A 23,083-nucleotide genomic window follows, 5' to 3' on the forward strand; every position below is an offset into this window, starting at 1 on the left:
GATGGTAAATTCTACTTAGCCCATCCATTGTGCTCCTAACATGAGAAGGGCTTGCTAGGTGCTCAAAAAAAAAAAAAAAAAAAAATTATGAATGGTTTTTCAGGCCAAATTAAGAAGCTTGACTTACATCATATACATAATGGGGACCCTGCAGCAGTTTCAAAAAAAGGAAGCGAAATAACTGGCTGGTAGGTGTGGTGATAGTGTCTTTCTGATATACAAAACTAGTTTCAAACAGAGGAATAAGGTTTTCCCTCATAGGATTTCAAAGGTGCACAAGAAATCTTAACTTCTTGCCAGCCAAAAAGTGCTTGGATTTTGGACACGAGAATATTTTGTTTGTGCCTTGTACTTTAAGGACGACAGTCTAACCCTCTTGAGCCTCACCTCCCAGCTCTTGGTGGTTGGCTCACTGAAGAAGTTGTCGATCATAGTCAGTTCTTCTTTCTCCACCACCACAAAGCCTTGCTCTTTGGCGTCTTTCCCATAGACGTCAGGAGACCATTGGACAAAGAACGTGTACAAGTGATCCACCCTGAAAAACACGTTTGCCATAGGGGTTAACACCAAATCTACTTTCCTGGCAGGCACGAGTAGGAACTTGGGCCTGTACAACTCTCCTTTTCCTGCTTAGCAAGTCCATGTTGCTACTTGGGAAATCTCCCATGTTGAAGACAGTCTTTACTTGTGCATTCCAAATTTGGAAAATAAGTCAATAAATGCAAGCAAAAGTCCACAGACACTGAGCAAATGTCCTTCAATCTGAGGAAAAGATCAAGAGATGGAACTTAAAGGTAGAAAACACAATGAAATATTTACACCAAATTTTTTTTTCTTCACTGGATCCTTATTTATTGGATATCTCTATTCACAGGGGAAAAATTGACCTGAAACTTTACATGGGAACAAAGCAATATTCCAGTGGGTCTTTATGTAGACTGAAACATTATTATACCTTAATTTTAATAAAATATCTTTAATAACTAGAAAATAGCAGGGATAATACTAGCTATCATTTTAACATTAGAAACAGACTTAATTTAACCAATACTAGGAATGCAGTCTTGCCTTCAATATCTCTCTGTTCTCTTATACATATTTAACATCTGAAGCATCTCTCCAGACTTAACCAACAGACAGGTGGCTAGTTCCCAAGAAAAGACTGGGAGCTCTCAGTCTTAGCACCTAAAATACCTCCCACCCTTCACCCATGTGAAAGAGTCAAAAGCTCTCTGACCTGCAACCATCACAGTGGAGGTGTAAAAAACAGTTATCAAATGATTCTTAAAGTCTTTAATAATTACAAAATGATAATTTCAATTTGAGTCTCCTGTTTGGCACAGTGCTAACTCATTCCTAACTTTATAAAAGTTCTAACTGTAAAAATATTGTAACACTCTTGCTGTAGACTGAATATTTGTGTCCCCCTAAAATTCGTATGTTGATATCTAATCCCCAAAGTGATGGTATTTGGATGTAGGACCTTTCAGAGGTGCTTAGGTTATGAGGCAGAGCCCTCATGACTGGGATTAAAACACCCCACAGTGCTGGCCGGCCCCCTGTGCCACGTGAGAACGCAGTGCAAAGACAGCCATCTATGCAACCAGAGCAAGCCCTCACCAGACATTCAATCTGCCAGCACCTTGATCGTGGACTTCCGAGACTCTGGAACTGTTGCAAATAGACCTCTTCTTTAAAAGCCACCCAGTCTGTCATATTCTGTTATAGCAACAAACAAGGGTTCCCTGATGGCTCAGTGGTAAGAATGCCCTGGCCACTGAGAGAGACTCAGGTTTGATCCCTGGGTCAGGAAGATCCCCTGGAGAAGAAAATTGCAACCCGTTCCAATATTCTTGCCTGGAGAATCTCATGGATAGAGGAGCCTAGTGAGCTCAGTCCCACACAAAAGAGTCAGACACAACTGAGCAACTAAACAACGACAACAAACAGAAATATTAACAGGATTAAAACACACAACAGAAATGTCACCATAATTCTAACATTCCAGTGGATCCAACTGCCTTTAGGTTTCTATGGTCCTAACCTGTTCTTGATCATAGGTACAAGGTTTTCTTTCCATTGTTATCAGGGCTAAGACATAATTGTTATATGTAACATTAAATAGTGCATATTTGCCATTGTTGCTAATCTTTGTACTGACTTGTAATGGCTGCATTTCACAGAAGTAATAAACCATAATTACCCAAATCCCTATGTCCTTGGGATGTTTAGCTTGTTTCCAATTCTTTTTCTTTGGTTGTACAAATAACATTGCAATGAATATCCTCATGATCCATGCCTTTTGTCATCTTTTGAATTATCTCCTCAAGATTAGTTCCCAGAAGAGGGATTATTAGGCCAAAGGGCATGGTTTTATAGCTTGAGATCCATCTTAACAAACTGCTCTTGAAAGCCTGACTAATTTACTCTGACAAGAGCATTACAGTTTGCATCTAAGGTAACAATCTTGCTTATCTTTTTTTTTTTCTAAATGAATTTCATATATATTTTAAATTTTACCCCACTGATTCTGTATTTCTTTGAGCGGTAGTAGGTTGAACATTTTTCAAATGTTTGCTTCCTGGCTGCCTTCTATGAACTGGCTCTGTGATTGTGGAGTCATTGTTGTTCTTTTCAATATATGGGAGCCTTTATAGAATGTAAACATTAACCACTACCAAATGTTTTTCTAAGCTGTTTTTTCCCTTTTATAATAATTATGTCTTTTCTTTCATAATATAAAATTCTTATTTTCATATATTTTAAAGGTATAGTTCCTTTGAGACTTCTACTCCTTCAAAACAAGGGAAGTTGGCACCCAACACAAGGTGTGTATCAGTGTGCTCTGATATGCTAACCATTTCTATTTTTTTCTAAAAAAAAAAAAAGAAATATAGATCTATGTTATAACTGTGCATGGCTGTGATAGTTAATTTAATATGTCAACTTGGCTAGGCCGTGGCCAGTCTTTGGTCAAACATGAGTCTAGATGTTGCTGTGAAGATATTTCTTTTTAAAGATGTGATTAGCAAGTAAGCACCCTTTCAATAAAGCAGATTATTCTCCATAATGTGGGTAGGCCTCATCCAATCAGTCAAAGGCCTTAAGAGGAAAAGACTAAAGTCCCTAGAGCAAGAAGGAATTGTCTCTAGATGTCCTTCAGGTTTGACTACAATATCAACCCCTCCCTGTTCCTCTAGCCTGCTAGCCTACCTTGCACATTTTGAACTTGGCAGCCCCCATAGCCATGTAAGCCAATTCTTTAAAGGGAATCTTTCTCTGTATATGTGTGTGTCTGCATACAGACATATATATACCTATACACACACATATCTTCTCAGTTCTGTTTCTCTTGAGATCCTTGACTAAGACAGTGGACAACTCTGAAAAGCTATGTAAGAAACTGAGGTGAATGGTTATCTCTGGGGAATGGAATGAGGTAGAAGAAAAATACATTATATATATCTTTCCTTAATTTTTTGGACTTGATAGTACATTTTTATAATTTTAAAATTAAAATTACATTAAAAAAAAGCAAATAATGAGAACTTTCCATCTTAGTCATATCCCTGTCCATCACATTCTGGGTCCACCTCTCCCCGCTGTAGGTGACCACTTTCTTATCTCCTTGTGTGTTCCTGCGCTGCTGTTTGTATGTTGTTCATTGTTGTTCAGTCGCCAAGTCGTGTCTGACTCTTTGAGACCCCATGGACTGCAGCACACCAGACCTTCCTGTCTTTCACTATCTCCTAGAATTTGCTCAAACTCATGTCCATTGAGCTGGTGATGCCATCTAACTATCTCATCCTCTGTCACCCTCTTCTTTTCCTGCCTTCAATCTTTCCCAGCATCAGGATCTTTTCCAATGAGTCAGTTCTTCACATCAGGTGGCCAAAGTATTGGAGCTTCAGCATCAATCCTTCCAATGACTATTCAGGGTTAATTTCCTTTAGGACTGACTGGGTTTGATATTTATATCTATTTTTATAGCTAGAAATAAACATGAATATAAATTCTTTTCCTCTTTTGTTTCTATGAAAAATAGTACTATTCTTCAGCTTTTTTTTGCTTAGCAATAGAGCCTAGATATCTTTGCACAGCAGTAGAGAGATGGCTTCCTCGTTCTTTCCTTTATAACTACACAGTACTTTCCTGTGTGGATTTACCCTGGTTTACGTAACCATGCTCTCTAGCCTGGTCACCTGGCTTGTTTTCAAGACAGTGCTGTCATAAACTGTGTTATGAGTAACTTGGAACGTCATTTTTGCAAGTCTTACAGACAGAGCTATAGGATATGTATTCTCAGAAGTGAGACTGCGTTATCGAAGGAGCAATTCACTTATGGCATCATTTTTTGCCCTCCCACCAGCAATATGTTTGCTGTTTTGAATCTCCAAACTATTTTTATCATGTAATATGACACTTCCTATTAAAAGTTAACTTAACAGTAAAATAAATCATATGACTCCAGAAAGGTTGGTAAGTATACAATTCTAACTCTTTTTGAGTTTTCTAACACTTAAAATTTAGTCCATCTTAAGTGTATTTTAGAAAAAAGTGGAGAAGCAAATATGCTTCACTCTAACTTTTGTAAAAGGACACACTTATTACATGCTTACCCACCTCAGATAAAATGGCTTCCTAAATATCTGTGGGTTAGCTTATCTGTGAGAAAGAAGAAGTTCCTGATACATGGGAGCTGGTCTGCTCCTATCGGCCAGGTCCCACTGGTAGAGGAGCTGGCCTAGCACTCCCAGCTCGGCTCTGGTAATCTCCTGTTGAACATAAACAATTCCACAGAACATGAAAGTGAAAGTGAAAGTGAAGTCGCTCAGTCGTGCCCGACTCTTTGCGAGCCCATGGACAGAAGCCTGCACCAAACTCCTCCGTCCATGGGATTTTCAAGGCAAGAAGTACTGGAGTGGGTTGCTATTTCCTTCTCCAGGGAATCTTCCCAACCCAGGGATCGAACCCAGGTCTCTCGCATCGTAGGCAGACAATTTACCGTCTGAGCCACCAGGGAAGTCCACACAGAACATGAACATCAGGCAAAGATACTCTATGACCACGATGAATCATGACAGAGATGAGTCTGCTGAGGTCTTATATCTGAACACAAACAGTGTGCAACCACAAAAATGACCAAACATCCCTCTAATATGGCTAATATAAATGACTGTGCTACTTCACCAATTAGGGCATTAGCCTCTCTCGTTTTCCCTCCCTCAACGTGGGATTTCTGCGTCTAATCCAGTCTGACTTAAAGTTCTCCCTCGAATCACCTAACATACATCCTGTGACCCTTTTCTAGCACTCTCTAACTAGAAAGGGCCCTAAGATGGCCCTAAGTCCCATGCATTCTACTTCAATACAATAAATCAAGCAAGCTCATTCAACTTCAGGGGTGTTCCTGGTGGTCCCTGGCTGCAGGGCACTGCTTCCTTAAATACTCCTCCCTGTGCACCCACTATGCGCCAGTGACCCAGCCCTGGAGGAGCTACCTTCTGGAATCTTAGGGTTGGAGATACAAGGTTTCATTTAATCCAGCTGACTCTTCTTGATATAAGAGAATGAGGGCGTTGAAGTCTACTATCAGCATCACAGCCAGGACCAGATCTCCTGAGGTGACAATCAGGGTTCTTTGAATTGCATTGCAAAGCCTTCCCCATATGCACCCTACACTGATTTCTGCATTGGTTCCCAGGTAACGTCCTGGTTATGACACGAGACACATTTTCTTCATCACTTTTTGAACCAACTATCCATGAAGGACTGCTCATTTATTTCTCCTCTAACAGGTTACTCTCAAGGGAGAAGGCATTGTACAAATATAAACACTGAAGAAGCCTCCTAAGAAATGCTAGGGTCTCAAGCTGGCATATGTCCCTGTGTAAGACTGCAAGGGAATGAGGGATGAGGCAGAGATTCGAAATGAAGATTTTATTTCTATTATAAGAAAATTTAATAAAATTTTATTTCTCTTACAAGAAAATGTATAATTTTATAAATTATAATTTTCTTATAAGAAAATATAAATTGTGGCAACTGCAGGTCCATGAAGATTTTAAGGTGAGTTCCTATCTCAGCAATTGCCAGTCACTTCCCTTTTTGGTGACCAAGACAATAAATTGCTTGGGAAACCATTTGAGCAATTCTTTTTATTATGCAGATTCAAGGTGAGTAGGACGTATTATTTTAGAGGAGGGTAGAGTTGAACAGTTCCTGTTTGATGACCACAGCTTGTTCCTATAACCCACTGGGCAGGTGGGTGGGTTGGAAGATCTGTATGCGGGCCAAAGGATTTCCTAAGAAGGAGGAAATCTCAAGTCTAATACCTTCTTTTTCAAAGTTCAACATTATCAGAGCATCTCTGTTGAATTAAGCTGGTCCTAATAGAGGTAAGCTCTCAGAAAAGGATAATATCCTTTTCTGGAAGAAATACCCCTTCCTTCTGGAAGAGAAACTCTTCAAGGTGGTGGGGGGAACAGTCTGATCTAGACTGATGACCTGGGATCCATATGAACGCCATGGTTATTTCAGGAGCAGATTAATTTGGGCATGTTGTGTTGCCGATGGAAAACCTTAGGCCAACCACTTGCCACAGTGGGCATACGATGGAAGAAATGGCTACACATGTCATACATATATGCGTGAGTTCCCTTTGTCGTTGTTCACTCAGTCAGCACTGAGTGAAACCCCATGAACTGCAGCACGCCAGGCTTACCTCTCCTTTACTATGAGATCCCTAGGAGCTATAACAAGTGAAGGGCTGGGGAGGGAAAGGTGAGTGTGGGCACAAGGTATTCTTGCCACCATGCACTTTTCTCTCTAGAAGAACTACATCAACCTGGGGCAAGAATCTGCAGTGACCAAGTAAGAGAGGTTTATTCCAATCTCTTCTCTAGGGATGGTTGGATTTCCTGAGAGGTGAATCAAGCCTCTGGAATCATTGCTTGACAGAGTAGCCTATTTTGTAGCCAGGTCAAGAGCAGCCAGGGCCATCCCTTTAAACGGGACAATCCCTGGGTTTGCTGAACTTACCACAAAAGGAAGTATCTAGAACGGAGAGGACATGCATTCTCAAAATACCACAGAAAAGAAGGTCAGTGTCAGAAAAATTTTACTGTTAAACACAGAAGCGACCTTATGTTTTAAGCAATGCTGATGAAATATATCAGCTACCTAAAAAGAAAAGATTGGATTCCCTGCCTTGAGGACCTCACATTACACAACAGCTCTAAGAGTCAAGTGTTATTAGGCCCAGTTTAAAGATCAGAAAACTGAGGCTGCGAAGACTGAATGATGTGCCCGAATACCCCATCACCAGAAATGCTCCAGCCAGTCTAAGCGGACTGCCTCCTCTTTTATGAATGCTGAGCCCCAAGGGGGATGGTGCACTTTTGCAACTGTTAAGGGTCTCACAGAATGAGTTGGCTACTTCCTTGGTTTGGGGTTTTATGAACGAAGCTTAAGTAGGTGTGAGGTGCCCTGAGTGGCCCTTAGGTCACATGGGGGCACCCTCCCCCATACCTCCTTCTCCACACTTCCACGCACTGCACACACCACTCAGCTCCAGGCCTGGGGAACATCAGGGCAGCCTACCCTGCTCAGCCACACTGCTGGGAACAGCTCTCCACTGGCTGCGATGGGTGTGCAACAGCCCTGGGCAGCCTCCTGCCTCTCTCAGGTGGCAGGCTCTCTGCCTGCAGTCAACAGTCTCCCCAGCCTCGAGAAGCCTCAGGGGATACAGGAAACCTCCAAAGTAGGTTGTGCAACAGGGCAACCTGCTGGGGAGTGCCCATGTCTCTTTTCTCAGATGCCCAGGACCCTGGCGCACCCCAGCATCCCTCAACCATAGCCTCCCACATGTAAAACCTCCGCATTGTCTTACAAGGAGGGGTTTTCACACTATGCCTCTGAGGGGAAAGCAGGGGTGAACAGTTAGAAAGGCCCGTTATACAAGAGAAAATTCAAGCTCATCTGGAGCTGGTTTGATTGTTTCATTCCTTGGTCCTTAGAGACCAAAAAGAAGAGGATGTGACTTCATTTTTTTTTCTCCTTCTAGATTACAGTGACCCTGAGTTTATTTAAGTTTCTCTAACCTAATTCCTGGAACAGTTCTTTTTGGCTAGCTTAACTGGATTTTCCTGGTGGTTAGTTCCCAGAACCGAATCCTGCCCTCTGGAAACAGGCCTGAAGTTCTGAAAACCCCCTCCTTGTCCCTCTGCCCCCACCTTGCCCTCCTCACGACCACGACCCCGTCAGTTCCGCTCTCACCTTGACCCTCACCCCTCGCCTTTCCCCAGCATCAGCCCCTCGGGAATTCACACACGTCCAGGCCAGTCTCTGCACCTCACCCCCACCAGGGCCTCCTAAAGGCACACAGCTTTCTCCCTCCTGTTGCACCTGCCCTTCTAAACCCCTATTCACAGAAACAAGCACCTTTCTAACTCCTCTAGTGAGACGATGGATGTTGCTGCATTTGCTTATTGGAGCTTAACAGGCCCACTACAAGTCAAGGGCGCCCAACGTGTGCCAGACGAAATCCGCCCTCCTGGGGCTCTCTGCTCACGTCCAGTGCCCCTCCTCCTCGGCCCCTCCACTCAGCAGCTATTCCAGACTCAGCCCTCAGCCCACATTCAGTCTCTCTTCTACCCACCCTGCCTCTCAGAACAGAGGACTCTCTAATAGGGTGCCCCCCCTTAGTAAGCACTCTCTTCAGAAGAAGTAACTGCTCTCCTGTTTTAACCCTCCTCTCAGAAATTCAAACAGTCCCACCCTTGAGTGGTCTCCCTACATCATTCCCATCTCACTTCTCCACCACTTTACCTCCTTCATCTTAATCCACAAATTTACTTGCACTTCCCCACTCTTAAAAAGACATATATAAGCCTCTGGAACCTCCCTGGTGGTCCAGTGGTTAAGGCTCCGAGCTCCCAATGCAAAGGGTATGAGTTCGATCCCTAGTCAGGGAACTCGGATCCCACATGGATTGCTTTGTGGTCAAAAAACCCCAAACAAACAAAAAACATAAGCCTCGAGATTTTGTTTCTCCCTAAGGCTTCCTTCCCATACCTCATCTTTCCTTCAGGCTATATTGTTAACATTTGGGTTAAACATTTAATTCGCAACTCCTTTTTGTTCCTGACTCTATTAACCTTCTAGTATATGCCCTTTGTCCCAGGTGGCGCTAGTGGTAAAGAACCTGCCTGCCGATGAAGGAGACCTAAGAGACGAGAGTTCGATTCCTGGGTCAGAAAGATCCCCTGGAGGAGAGCATGGCAACCCACTCCAGTATTCTTGCCTGGAGAATCCCATGGACAGAGGAGCCTGGCGGGCTGCGGTCCACAGGGTGGCAATGAGTCAGACATGGCTACAGCGACTTAGCACAGCACAGAAGAAACCTGCCTCAGAAACTGTGTGGATGGAGGCAGGGTTTTTGCATCCTGTTCCCTCCCTCACTACTTTAGTGAAGCTGACTTCCTCAAACTTGACCTACCGTGAAGAAACTCAACGGTATCTCATTCATGGCTTTTATTTTATTTTTGAAGCACACTGACTCACCCTGTGGTCTCCACGAGTCACCGAGCTTCAGCCTCAGTTACCTCAGAACACCATCTACGGCCTCGGGCCAAGCCAACACAATGACTGCATTACCAGTAATTACCACCCTGCTGGCTACCATGTGGTCATGAAGCAAAAAGGGTGGTAACGCCTGTGAGCAGGGAACTCACAGGACAGGTACTGGGTCCTGGAAAAACCTGGTATGTAAGGAAAAAGCAGTAGGAGAAGTCCTGGAACAAAGCCAAGAGAAAGAGGCAGAGAAGTAGAAGCAAGGTGATAAAATACAAATCTGAGCACTTGACCCAGTTGTGCAAAACCCTTCTGCTTTCTCCCTGGAGGTTTTCGGATAATTTCAAACTCCTTAGGGCTCCTGAGAGCTTTGTTTTGTGTCAGTCTCCCTAATGGGCTCTTTGCTGCAGCCACATGCTCTTGTATCTCTCTGCTCCATCATCCCACTCTGGCCTCCATGCTCCATCTGTTGAGCCTCTTTCTTTCTTGTTATTATTATTTTAAGAAGAGTGATAACAAACGTAAGCCTGGTGGAGAATCATTTCACGCTGGGGTCAGGGAAGGCCTCCGAGGGGTCCAGGTCCAGCTGAGTTCTGAAGGAACGGTCAGTTACAGGAGGAAGGGAAGCAGTATTCCACTGCAGGGTCATGTGCAAAAAGACCTGGCACCGTAAGGGCAGGGTGACGCTGGAAGGAGGTCAAACTGGACATGGCAGAGGGAAGGAGGGACAATGCAATCACGTCCCTGGTGACTTCTCGACGCAGATTCTGTAATCGGGACAGGCTACTGAGACACAGTGCCTGCCCAGGGTGATCCAGCCCCTGTCCTCAAGCGATCAGGTTGAGAGAAGCCAACAAAAGTGCCTAACACAGTTCCAATGGCAGAAGCCAGTGGGCATCAGGACTGGGATGTTCACGTAGGACAAGAACTCATCAGGGAGGGGGAAGAACTCCTGACAGGTGGGAAAAAAGATAGAGTTTTATCTTTTGTTAATGGACTGGCAGGAGGGGGCAAAGAAAAAGCCAGAGGAGCTGGGTCACTGGGTCACAGCAAATCCTGGGCACAAGATAATATGCTCTGACCTTATTCCAAGGCTACCATTCTCCAAAGTGTATCAGGGGCAGCTCCAGTGACTTCAGAGGACGCCCAGAGGAACCTATTTCCATAGTTATGTATTTATTTAAAGTGTATTGGGAGTCAACACAATCAGCATATTATTAGCTCCTAAATTTCACAGATATTACTGCTCAGGAAAAGCCTAAGTTTAAAAAAACAAAAGAGTTGATCTAAATCCTTTGAAGACAACTCTTAAGGAAATAGTAGTACAGATGGTTTGCAGATATGGGGGTATTTGGAAAGGAAGGGAATGACCGAAGTTTGAGAAGCACCACTAGCAATATTCAGGGCTCCGGCAGGGAAGTGGCCCAGCCAGATCTGCAGTTTAGACAGACTGCTGTGGAGCCAAGGAGGGAAGGTCAGGAAGAGATATGACTAACTGGAAACAAAGACTTTGTGGAGAAGGCGGCAATAGCAATCCAGCCAGGAGGCGATCAAGGCCAGGGTCCAGGCAAAGTGGTGGACGTAGCGAGGAGCTTGCCATTCACACTCCTCCAGGCACAAGAATAGTTCCCACCCATCCAGCCACTGGTGATACCAAAACCCGGCACTCAAGACTTGTTCAGGTTTCCCGTCTAACTCCAACTTTGGGCTTAATCATATTTCATCATCTGCAGTGATTCTGGATGCAGATGGTGACTGCAGCCATGAAATGAAAAGACGCTTACTCCTTGGGAGAAAAGTTATGACCAACCTAGACAGCATATTCAAAAGCAGAGACATTACTTTGCCAACAAAGGTCCGTCTAGTCAAGGCCATGGTTTTTCCAGTAGTCATGTATGGATGTGAGAGTTGGACTGTGAAGAAAGCTGAATGCCATAGAATTGATGCTTTTGAATTGTGGTGCTGGAGAAGACTCTTTAGAGTCCCTTGGACAGCTAGGACCAGTCAGTCCATCCTAAAGGAAATCAGTCCTGAATATTCATTGGAAGGACTGATGCTGAGGCTGAAACTAATACTTTAGCCACCTGATATGAAGAATTGACTCATTTGAAAAGACCCTGATGCTGCGAAGGATTGAAGGCGGGAGAAGGGGATGACAGAGGATGAGATGGTTGAATGGTATCACCAACTCAATGGACATGAGTTTGAGTAGGCTCTGGGAGGTGGTGATGGACAGGGAGGCCTGGTGTGCTACAGTCCATGGGGTCGCAAAGAGTCGGACATGACTGAGTGACTGAACTGAGGAGATTTTGTCATAAGCCTCAAGGCTCCTTTAGAGATTCACCTGAAAGAAGACACCATATTCAAGTTACAAACCTGCATGTAGCAGATAGAGTTGTCATCTCTGAGAAAGAAATTCAAAGAAGGGAAATGATAAAGGTTCTTAGAAGGCAGCAGGCTTACCTTAGAGGCAAAAAGTACTGCCAACTATAGGAAAGGAAGCCGCAGAGCAGCAACTGACTTTCATTTAGAGGACAGACAAGCGCAGTTATTTCCCATGGTAACTTCAGGGGGCAGCCACTGTAATTAGCGCTCCTAGTTAGTGCTGGAAGAAACAGATGCTTACACTGGTTAACTAACTTGCCCACAGCCACACAGTATGCTAGGGGCAGACCTGGCATTAACCTCAGGTCAGTTCATGGTCTCAACCCACATGTTGCACTGTTTCCTTTATGTCAGTCTTGCTGTTCTGGTTTTACTATTTCATGAAAGCCCACCACTGACCAAGCTGTAGGGTTGAGGGATACAAAACTTGAGGACAAATCAGAGGTGATGCTTGGAACAAAACATTATCCCAGCTGTTCATAGTTTAGGTATAAAGGTTTTAGGTATGACTATCATTTATGCGATCAAACAAGACTACTAGTTATGGTGGGATTTTATTTACTGTTGCTTTTTTTTTTTTTTAACATAATTGTGAGGTAAAGGACAAAAGCACCATTTCTAAGTTAAAGACCTGACCTCCCAAGTTAGTTCCACTTGTTATCAGCTGGAGGCTTTGGGAAAGTTCCTTAATCTCTCCGTGCTTTTACTTTATTATTATTAATCTATATATTTATTTGGCTGTACTGGGTCTTAGTGGCAGCACACAGAATCTAGTTCCACGACTAGGGATCGAATCTGGGCCCCCTGCATTGGGAGTGAGGAGTTTTAGCCACTGGACCACCAGGGAAATCCCTCTCTGAGCTCTTAAAATGAAGGTAAGAAAACCTAGCTCCTTATTCCAGTATATGGAGTGTTAAATGCATAAGTTCATTCTACTCTTAAACAGATCTTTCAGAAAGTCCCCTATACATGATTCTCTAAAATCGTGCTACCACATAGACCAACAAACCTGACCAAAACGACCCAGAAGCAGTTAGGCACTCTCGTCTTATCACAGGTCACTTGACTGGTACGAAAAGAAACTGGGGCAATACACAGCAAGATATAACCCGCAAACCACGCACTTAATTTAAAAACTAAGCAGGAACCATTAAACAATTTAATGGTTATTACATTAAAGATATACTTTAAAGTACATTATGGTACAGAGAATAGGAAATAATACTACAAGAAAGGGAAGAAGAAAGAATGTGACCCAGACAGTAAGGAGTACATATGTAGTCCCACTGTTCAGTTGTATGAATGGTAAATTAAAGATATTCTACGCACTTCAGCCTCGGAGAAGGCAATGGCACCCCACTCCAGTACTCCTGCCTGGAAAACCCCATGGATGGAGGAGCCTGGTAGGCTGCAGTCCATGGGGTCGCTAAGAGTCAGACACGACTGAGCGACTTCACTTCCACTTTTCACTTCCATGCATTGCAGAAGGAAATGGCAACCCACTCCAGTGTTCTTGCCTAGAGAATCCCAGGGACGGGGCAGCCTGGTGGGCTGCCATCTATGGGGCTGCACAGAGTCAGACACGACTGAAGTGACTTAGCAGCAGCAGCAGCATGCACTTCAGCCTAAACCATTCCCAGACTTCTCCACTCAGAAACCCAATAAGGCAAAGTACTCTTTTCCTGTTTGTTTTTAATATCTTGCTCTCTTCTTACACAAGCATTTTATTTAAATCATTAAAGAAATGTTTAACTTTTCCTGACTTAAATACAATCACATTTCTTTTTTTTTTTTTTTGCTATTTATTAATAGAATAGCTGTGTGAGCTCTACAGTAGACTGGTCATTAAAAAACAGAATGCTTTCATTTGTTTTTAAGGCAAAGCACTCTTGACCACAGAAGCTATTACTAGAAAACTCACTTAATTTTAAAACTCATCCTCAATGGCCTGACCTAAGGTCCTGATAGCTTAGGGTGAACGGTGTCAGATTCTTGATCTCCAAAGAAGATTTCTCTTCAGGACCAGGAACCAGGCTTGATCACTCAAGAGCTTTTGTGTAGCAGTTTAATTAAAGTATGAAAAAGACAGAGAAAGCTTCTGACACAGACATCAGAAGGGGGACGGAGAGTGCCCCTCTGCTAGTCTTTAGCTGGGTGTTTTATGTCTGCTAGAAAGCTATTAATCAGATAAGAGAGACACCTCAAGGCTGAAGAGTTTTACTAGGCCCCTCTCCCACAATATGCATTTTTGAGATCTGATGGCATGAAGTGTGTCATCCCCCAGTCATAAAACAATTGATATGAATACTGGTCTGTTGAGCTATTACCAGCCCAAAGTTTGAGAAGAGGAAAAAAAAGTTAGCCTTAGGTGGAACCGTTTTGAAGAAAGGCAAATTCCAAAGCAAATACATAGTTTCATTAACATAGCTTAAGAAAAACATTTCCATAAGAAAAACGCATTGGCTAGCTCAAAGTTTGAGAAAAGTTTAAGTTCAGGTGGAACCAGGTGTTGTCATGGCAACAAAGAATTTTATGAGACTCTTGCAGCCTATTTCCTCCATTTGGAGACCCCTGGCCTTTCTGCCTGTTACCCTCTCAGCCCTTATATGAAAGGGGTCATTTTACTTGCTGGTAAGGTCCCTTCTGGATTCAACATTCTACAACTTCAAATGAAATCAATGGTTAGTAATGCCCTGATGTAATGTCCATTCTTAAAGGGTCTTTGTGTATCTATAAAAGAAAACTTTATTTACAAAGCACCAACTAAACAAGCTTCTTTGTTCACCAGAAATAATAGGAAAGTCCTTTTGAGAATCGTTCATCAAAACAAAATAGTTACAATACAGATCACGCACAAATAAGTAAAAACTGAAGGTTTATATTAATATCAATGCTGGAGGCCTTCAGTCGGCCGCCTGTCACTTGGACTCAGCAGTAGGGAAGTACTTTTTGCACTGCTCACTAGTTTATATTCCCCATAAACAGTCTAATACTGCAAAATTGGGGGAATTTGCCACACATCATCCATAATTCAATTTCTTCTGAAAGAGATGAGAAAATTTAGCAACACCACGCTCACATTCCCACATAGCAGCATTGGGTTGGAGGGACCAAGTTACTCAGCTGCTGATTCCCAGAGCAGATAATTAACACGGGCCCCTGAGCGTCCCTCCCCACATCCCTCCATCTGGCCCCTGCAAACATGTAGTTGCAGTAATTACTGTTTCTGCATACTTACTCCCAAACACTATGTGCGGCACCCATTGGCCGGGATTAATTATCCTGCAGTGGAAACAGGCAACAAACTACTCTCCAAAGTGCTGGCTCTCACTCTTCCACCACAAAACAACAGCCACCGGAGTAGAGCGCTCACTCTAAAAGGGGCGTCCTTTTTTCACATGCTTAGGCTCCACTGTAGAGTCACTGATTAACTTTAGGCGCTTGCCAAAGCTGGTTAGTGAAGTTACTGAAGGGTGGCTGCCTACCAAGGTGCTTCTGGAAAATGATGAATTGCTAGAACTTTAAGTGGGTGAAACAAAAAGTAAAATGACCAGGAATAGAATGAGAGGAAGCAAGACCACTTCAAAATGTTTGGAAGTATTAAAAAAAATAAAGTGAGAATATTTACATAAGCAACCTTATTATCCTATAGCTTACTTTTTTTCAGTAGGTTCCCCAAAGTTAGAACTTGTGTTAATACAAAGAGAGAAAGATCATTCCTTTAGGAATTATTTTGGAGCTCTTTTTGAATTTTTTCTTTATTAGTGATATGCTTATCTTAAAACATTATTATAAGACTACAATATGACATAAAAATCACCAGGTTTGTATTCTGAAATATACCTGGTTTGACTAAGTAGAGCCTAGATTGTTCTAAAAAGAATAGTAAAGACTATTGAGAACGATGGTCTTTTGGGCACTGACCATTATTAAAGATTTCAGTTTAGCTCTGATACCCTTAAAAGCAAGCAAAAGATGACTTTTGATCAGAAAATGCAGCATTAACTATGGTTCAAGATTTCATGGTGTAAAACTAGGTCAGTCTGTGATTTCTTTAATTCACTCTGTTTTCTCTAAGGAAAATGAGAAATAAGGAGCATTTTTCTTAGTCTTCATGAGGGTCCTTAGGACTTGGATCATCTTCCCACTGTAAAGTGAGTTTAATAGAAGAATCAATTTTTTAAATTTTATATCTCATTAACAAAAGTAATGCATGCTTACTAAATGCAGATAGGATGTTTAATGGCAGAGAAGTAAAAGCAGTTTACAAAATATTGTGTACGTGTATATTGTGTATTTGTGTATATATAGACTTACTACATTAATGCACACAGAAAAAAGGCTGAAAGGCTACAAAAACAAAGATAAACTGTAGTCAGCTTTGTGTAACAAAATTATGAGCTTTTTATTTTCCTTTTGCTTTTTTATATTCTTCTAAATACTATATAAAGCATGCACGTGTGCTTGGTCGCTTCAGTCATGTCCAACTCTTTGTGATCCCATGAACCATAGCCCACCAGGCTCCCCTGTCCATGGAATTTTCCCAGCAATAATACTGGAGTGGGTTGACATGCCCTCCTTCAGGCAATCTTCCCGACTCAGGGATCGAACACGAGCCTCCTGCGTCTCCTGTCATGGAGGCAGGAAAAACACAGACGGTCGCACAGTCAATTGTACATAGTGGTAGTGTAGATAAAATAAGTATAGTGGACTGATGCCACCTCCAATGTCCAATATGTTGGCAGTGGACTGATGTGCAGTACCTTGGCCACCTGATGTGAAGAACTGACTCATCTGAAAAGACTCTGATGCTGGGAAAGATTGAAGGCGGGAGGAGAAGGGGATGACAAAGGATGAGATGGTTGAATTGCATCACCAACTCAACGCACATGAGTTTGAGTAAACTCCGGGAGTTGGTGATGGACAGGGAAGCCTGGCGTGCTGTGGTCCACAGGGTCACAAAGAGTCGGACATGACTGAGTGACTGAACTGACTGAAAAATACTCATGGGCTCTCCCTTTCTCCCTTTCCCTCTCTTATTAGCCTACTTATTACACAAATCACGCTTACCAGTTACTTCATCCTGGATTGATACATTAAACATTTCTACATGATTTGGCCAATTCTACATAATTCCTGCTGTTTCCATCTTACTGATTTTAAAAGCTAAATAATATGAAATCAACTATTATTAAATATGAAATATTTAAATATGAAATAAAAAATTAAATATGAAATAGTTCAGAGGTTAAGAGGCCATAAATAATTGAAAAAAGATAACATTTTTAATTTAAATAGGAATTATTGGCTCTTTCTAAGAAAGGAAATAATCTCAGTAGAGGAAAAAAGACAAATGTATTTTTATATAGAAGAGTATCCAAATGTTTGGAATACTGCCTATATTAAGCCTCTAGATAGTCATTAAGTTTCAACGCATAATAAAAGATCTCCATCTTTACCAACACCTCCCTGGCATTTCGTGTTTTGATGCCATATTTGACATCTTACATCTTCTCTTGTTTTTCCCTTAACTGTTAGCTATAGTTACAGTTAAGATTTTTCCATTTTTTTTCTCTTTTAATCTTCATACTGGCTTATGTAAGTGGTTGATCCACAGCCTTTACCATATACTTGCCTTTACTAGTGGGCTTTTTCCTTTCCGATAAATCCTTATTGGAGTTTGGAGCCTACTCTTTTCCACTTCGAGAAGACCCTTCGACATTGCTTTTAAAGAGCTGGTATAGTGTTTATGAACTCTTTTAGTTTTTGCTTCTCTGAGAAGTTCTTTCTCTCTCCTATTCTGAATGACAGTCTTGTCAGGTAGAACACTCTTGGTTGCCTAGGTTTTTCTCTTATAGCACTTCAAATTTAACCTGATACTCTCTTCTGACTTGCAAAGTTTTCTGCAGAGAATTCATTTGATAGCCTTATGGGCATTCCCTTGTACATGACTTTTCCTCTTGTTGCCTGTAGAATTCTCTAAGTTTTGCCATTTTAATTATGGTGTGTTGGGGTGGATCTCCTTGGGTTAATTTGAGACTCCTTTGAGACTCTTCTGCTTCCTATACCTGGATATATGTTTCTCTCTTTCAGGTCTGGAAAGTTTTCAGCCATAATTTTATCGAATACATTTTTAACCCTTTCCTCTGTCTTCTCCTTCTGGGACCCATATAAAGAGGATGTTAGTATGCCTGATGTTGTCCCAGAGGTCCCTTAAATTGTTCATTTTTTTCTTCTTGCTGTTCTGATTGGGTGATTTTCATTAATTTAATTTTCCAGATTGCTCATGTGTTCTGTATCACTCTGTGTGCCGTTAATTCCTTCTAGTGTGTTTTCTATTTCAGTTACTATCTTCAGTTCTGACTGGCTTTTGTTTTCAAGTTCCTTATTAAAATTCTCATTCTGTTCATCTATTCTCTTCCCTAGTTCAGTTAGCATTCTTATTATTAATGTTTTGAACTCTTTATCTGGTAAATTATTTTATCTTTGTTTCATTAAGTTGTTTTTTCAGAGAGTTTTCTTGTTCTTTTGTTTGAAACAATTGTCTCTCAGCTTCCCTGGTGGCTCAGATGGTAAAGCGTCTGCCTACAATGCGGGAGACCCGGGTTCAATCCCTGGGTCAGAAAGATCTCCTGGAGAAGGCAATGGCAACCCACTCCAGTACTCTTTCCTGGAAAATCCCACAGACGGAGAAACCTGGTAGGCTACAGTCGATGGGGTCGCAAAGAGTCGGACACAACTGAGCGACTTCACTTTCACTTTCTATGAAATTAGGGTTAAATGGTTACCTATCCAGGTCTTGAAGGGCTGCCCTTGTGTAGGAGCATTCTGATACAGTCTGCCTGTGGCTCTGGTGGGAGAGCAGGATATGAAGTTAGCACAGGTCATGTTTTTCCCCAGGTGTCCAGGCAGCTCTCGCTTTGGTGGGAGGTGGAGCTGGTGATGGAGGAGACACAGCCAGAACCAGGTGTGAGCTGGAGCTTCCCCTGTGCCTAGTGGCTGATGCTGTCTCATTGGGTGCAGTGTCGGTCACAAGGTGCTGGAGCAGGTATGAGCTGGCTCAGTTCCTCTAAGTGTATGCTCTCCCTATTCCCAGCATTGGCACCTTTGCCCAGATGAGAGCAGCACTGGAATGGGTTGGGCGGTCCTAGCAATCCAGTCAGTGCTCCAGACTACTCCCCATCTGCTGGGTCCATGAGAACCAGGAATGGCCACTCTCTCTCCATTCAGGAAACAGTGACAGACTTTATTTTCTTGGGCTCCAAAATCACTGCAAATGGTGACTGCAGCCATGAAATTAAAAGACGCTTGCTCCTTGGAAGAAAAGCTATGACAAATCTAGACAGCACATTAAAAAGCAGAGACATTACCTTGGCAACAAAAGTCTGTCTAGTCAAAGCTATGGTTTTTCCAGTAGTCATGTATGGATGTAAGAACTGGACCATAAAGAAGGCTGAGTGCTGAAGAATTGATGCTTCTGAACTGTGGTGTTGGAGAGTCCCTTGGACTGCAAGGAGATCCAACCAGTCCATCCTATAGGAAATCAACCCTGAATATTCATTGGAAGGACTGATGCTGAAGCTGAAGCTCCAATGGTTTGGCCATCTGATATGAAGAGCCTACTCATGGGAAAAGACCATGATGCTGGGAAAGATAGAAGGCAGGAAGAGCAGGGGGCGACAGAAGATGAGATGGTTGGATGGCATTATCAACTCAATGGACATGAGTTTGAGCAAGTTCTGGGAGCTGGTGATGGCCAGGGAAGCCTGGTGTGCTGCAGTCCATGAGGTCACAAAGAGCTGGATGTGACTGAGCGACGGAAGAGCAACACAACAACATGGGAGTGCATATTTCTTTTTGACTTTTGTTTTCTTCAAATAAATACCCAGAGGTGAAATTGCTAGACTGTGTGGTAGTTCCTTTTTAAATGTTTTGCAGAACCTCCACACTGTTTACCATAGTGGATGCACCAGTGTGCACTCCCACCAACAGTGCATGAGGTTTCCCTTTTTCTACATCCTCGCCAACTCATGTTGTCTTTTTGATGACAACCATTCTGACAGGTGTGAGGTATCAAGATTTTGATTTGCATTTCCCTGATGATTAGTGATTTGAGCATCTTTTCACATGCCTGTTGGCCATCTGTATGTCTTCTTTGGAAAGAGGTCTACTCAGATCCTCCACCTGCTTTTTAATTGAATTTTTTGATACTAAGTTGTATGAGTTATTTACATATTTGAGTTCTTTACGTATTTTGGACATTAACTCCTTATCAGACATATAATCTGCAAATATCTTCTCCCTTTCAGTAGGCTGCTGTTTCATTTTTCTATGGCTTCCTTCACTGTACAGACACCTTTTAAGCTTGATGCAGTCCTATTTGTCTATTTTTGCTCCTGTTGCTCTCACCTAAGAAGACGTATCCAAAAAAATATTGCTGAGACTGATGTCAAAGAGCTTACTGCCTATGTTTTCTTGAAGGAGTTTCAAGTCTTGCATATACACCTTTAACCTATTTTACTTTTCTATGTGGTGTAAGAAAGTGATTCAGTTTTCCCATCACCATTTATTAAAGAGACTGTCTTTGCCCTATATTCTCGCCTCCTTTGTTGTAGATTAACTGACCATAAGTGTGGGTTTATTTTGGGGCTCCCCATTCTATTCCATTTCCCAATCTTAAACTAAAATGTGGCTTCCCTTAGGGTAGGTAGAGACGGAAATACGTAAAGAACGGAAAAAAATTTCCAAACATCTGCACAAAAAACATCATTAACATAGTGAGATATAGTATTTCCCAGAAAAATATTTGGTCAATTAATGATTAGTTTAAGAAAGACAAGTATGTCAGGTTATTTGCTAGCCAAAGATGAAAAAAAAAACAAAAACAAAACTAGGGACACTATAAAATACAATGTAATAGAATTCAACAAGTGACCTACTTTAAAAAAGCTCACAATAACTACTTGTGTGCGAGGTCAAAGAGAAGTGCTATTTCAGCATTACAGACTTATTCTGGCTTAAAGAATGACAGTAAAAAAACTACATGTGTGAGTGCAAATAAATCACTCAGATTCGTTGGTACACATACATCTCAAAGATAATACAACTGAAAAAACCTAAATTCATTATATTATAAACAATACATTTTTCCAGACAGAAAATGATATAGATAGGTTTCCCAATAGACCAGGAATCCACGTAACTTAAATATAGCTGAAAGAGTCAGTACTTTGTTATCTCCACCAATAAAATCAGGAATTGGCCTAAACCTCTAAGATATTATACATCTATGACATATGACTCTAGAACTCTGATTTTCACAGGGCTTCAGAAATTATTTGTAAATATTTCAAGAAGAAGAAATGTAAAAGATGCACATTTTCTTTGTACCTCCTCAGTATCTGTAAACTTTGAAGGAGTCAGTGTTGGGGTTCTAAGCACAGGGAGAAGAGTACAACTTGTAAACACAAAACAAATTATGTTTAACATCTATGTTAACACGAGTTTGTATTCCAAACAGAAAAAATATTAGCAAATTCCTTAATTAAAATTCTATTAATTGGCTTCACATTAAACTATGATTTATTAAGATCAGGCAGCTCTTCATGAGAATTACCGTTCTGGGCACTGATCAGCCAGAAGTTGTGCTTGTGTTTGGAATTTCATTTTGCTTTATTAAGAAATCATGCTTGGGAATTCCCTGGGGGTCCAGTGGTTAAGACTTGGCTCTTTCACAGCCGTGGACTGGGTTCAATCCCTGGTCGCGAACTAAGTTTCCACAAGCTGAGTGGCATGGCCAAAAAAATAAAGTAAAAATGAAATTACCTCTTCAATATTGAAATATCTGGGAAAAAGTTCAGTTAAATAAATAAGCATTCATGCTTAAGGAAGCTCACTGAGTATTTATTCTTGGCAGGTATGTTAACCAAAAAGCATGCCTTGATGACTAGTTAGGAAAAGGAAAAATGCGTGTGTTTGACAATTTTGAAGACTAGCTTCAAGGCTTCTGAGAAGAAATATTTATTCTATCACATACAAAAGAAAATTTCTTTTCTAAAAAATAACATTTCCTAAATATTTCTATTATAAAGATGTACTGCTCAGTGACGCACTGCTGAAGAATGCCACGCCTCTGTCCCTGCTCTCCTAGACTATCACATCACCAATAAAACTTCGTAGCAATTTAAAAATACAAATCTCTTTAGCGGTCTATGTAGCCCCCAAAGCGCACCCAGATGGTTTTAGTCACATTTCTCATGCTGCTGACTCACACTTTCTCCATAAGGGGAAAGCAATCTTTAGTCCCCCGCCCCCCACCCCCCCCCCCCCCCAGCCCAAGAATAACAGGCACTTTAAAATTAAAATCATGCCTCTCTGCAGCACTTGGGGTTTAGCTCTGCTCCATCATATTCGTTTATTCCCAACAGAATGCACTTCCACTTACCGGCACCTGAAAATACCTCAATCTTCCTTCATTTAAAATTTAACTGAGTAGAAAGTTTTGAAAGTGGTTCTGCACACAGGACCGAGGATGACTTCAAATTTGCTATATTGAAACCACCCTTTAGCCGAAAGCTACTGAAATAACATCCTTTTAGAAATTCTAAGATGTACTATGAAGAGAAATCTCTTATTCAAGAATAAAACCAAGAGTTTCAAGACTAAATTAAAAACTGAGATGCAATTAGAGTCTACTTGACCAACTATTCCGGCCCACACTCACCTCTCCCGAGGAACAGCAAACCAGTACTCCGGCTGCTTTCTTCGTTTGCCATACTGCTGGACCACAGCTGTCGTGTGAGTGGCAAAGGATTTCCTCATTGGTTTTCCCACTTTAATGCACAGAAACATGGGTGGAGTTTTGCTTTTCTCTTCTTTTGAAGGAAGTATATCTGAATCACACATGAAAAAAAAATCTCGATTATTAATAATATTGGTGATACTGAAATATTTCAACTTACAAAGACTTTCCAGTCCCCTCTTAGTGGTGGAAAGTCAAAACATATGGCATAAATATCATATAACATGATCATGTTAGATTAGGACTAACTAAATCAGACCTTCTCAAGCACAAAAGGTGAAAGTTCTGGATGTTTCACTTTGGTCTGCATCACATGAAATGCTA

General features: G+C 41.7%; 1 protein-coding gene across 1 annotated transcript in view; it reads right to left on the minus strand.

Annotated features, from left to right (window-relative positions):
- The window catches only part of NCOA7 (nuclear receptor coactivator 7), a 78,099-nt gene that overhangs the window by 14,431 nt on the left and 40,585 nt on the right, over positions 1–23,083 (minus strand). The window contains exons 8-9 of the mRNA XM_052645659.1: positions 22,682–22,850; positions 388–535 (exon numbers count right to left, since the gene is read on the minus strand). Of these exons, the coding sequence (XP_052501619.1) occupies positions 388–535; positions 22,682–22,850 (317 nt within the window). The remainder of the gene's footprint in view (positions 1–387; positions 536–22,681; positions 22,851–23,083) is intronic.

The sequence above is a fragment of the Budorcas taxicolor genome, chromosome 9 (genome assembly GCF_023091745.1).
Source record: "Budorcas taxicolor isolate Tak-1 chromosome 9, Takin1.1, whole genome shotgun sequence".
NCBI classification, from domain to species: Eukaryota; Metazoa; Chordata; class Mammalia; order Artiodactyla; family Bovidae; genus Budorcas; species Budorcas taxicolor.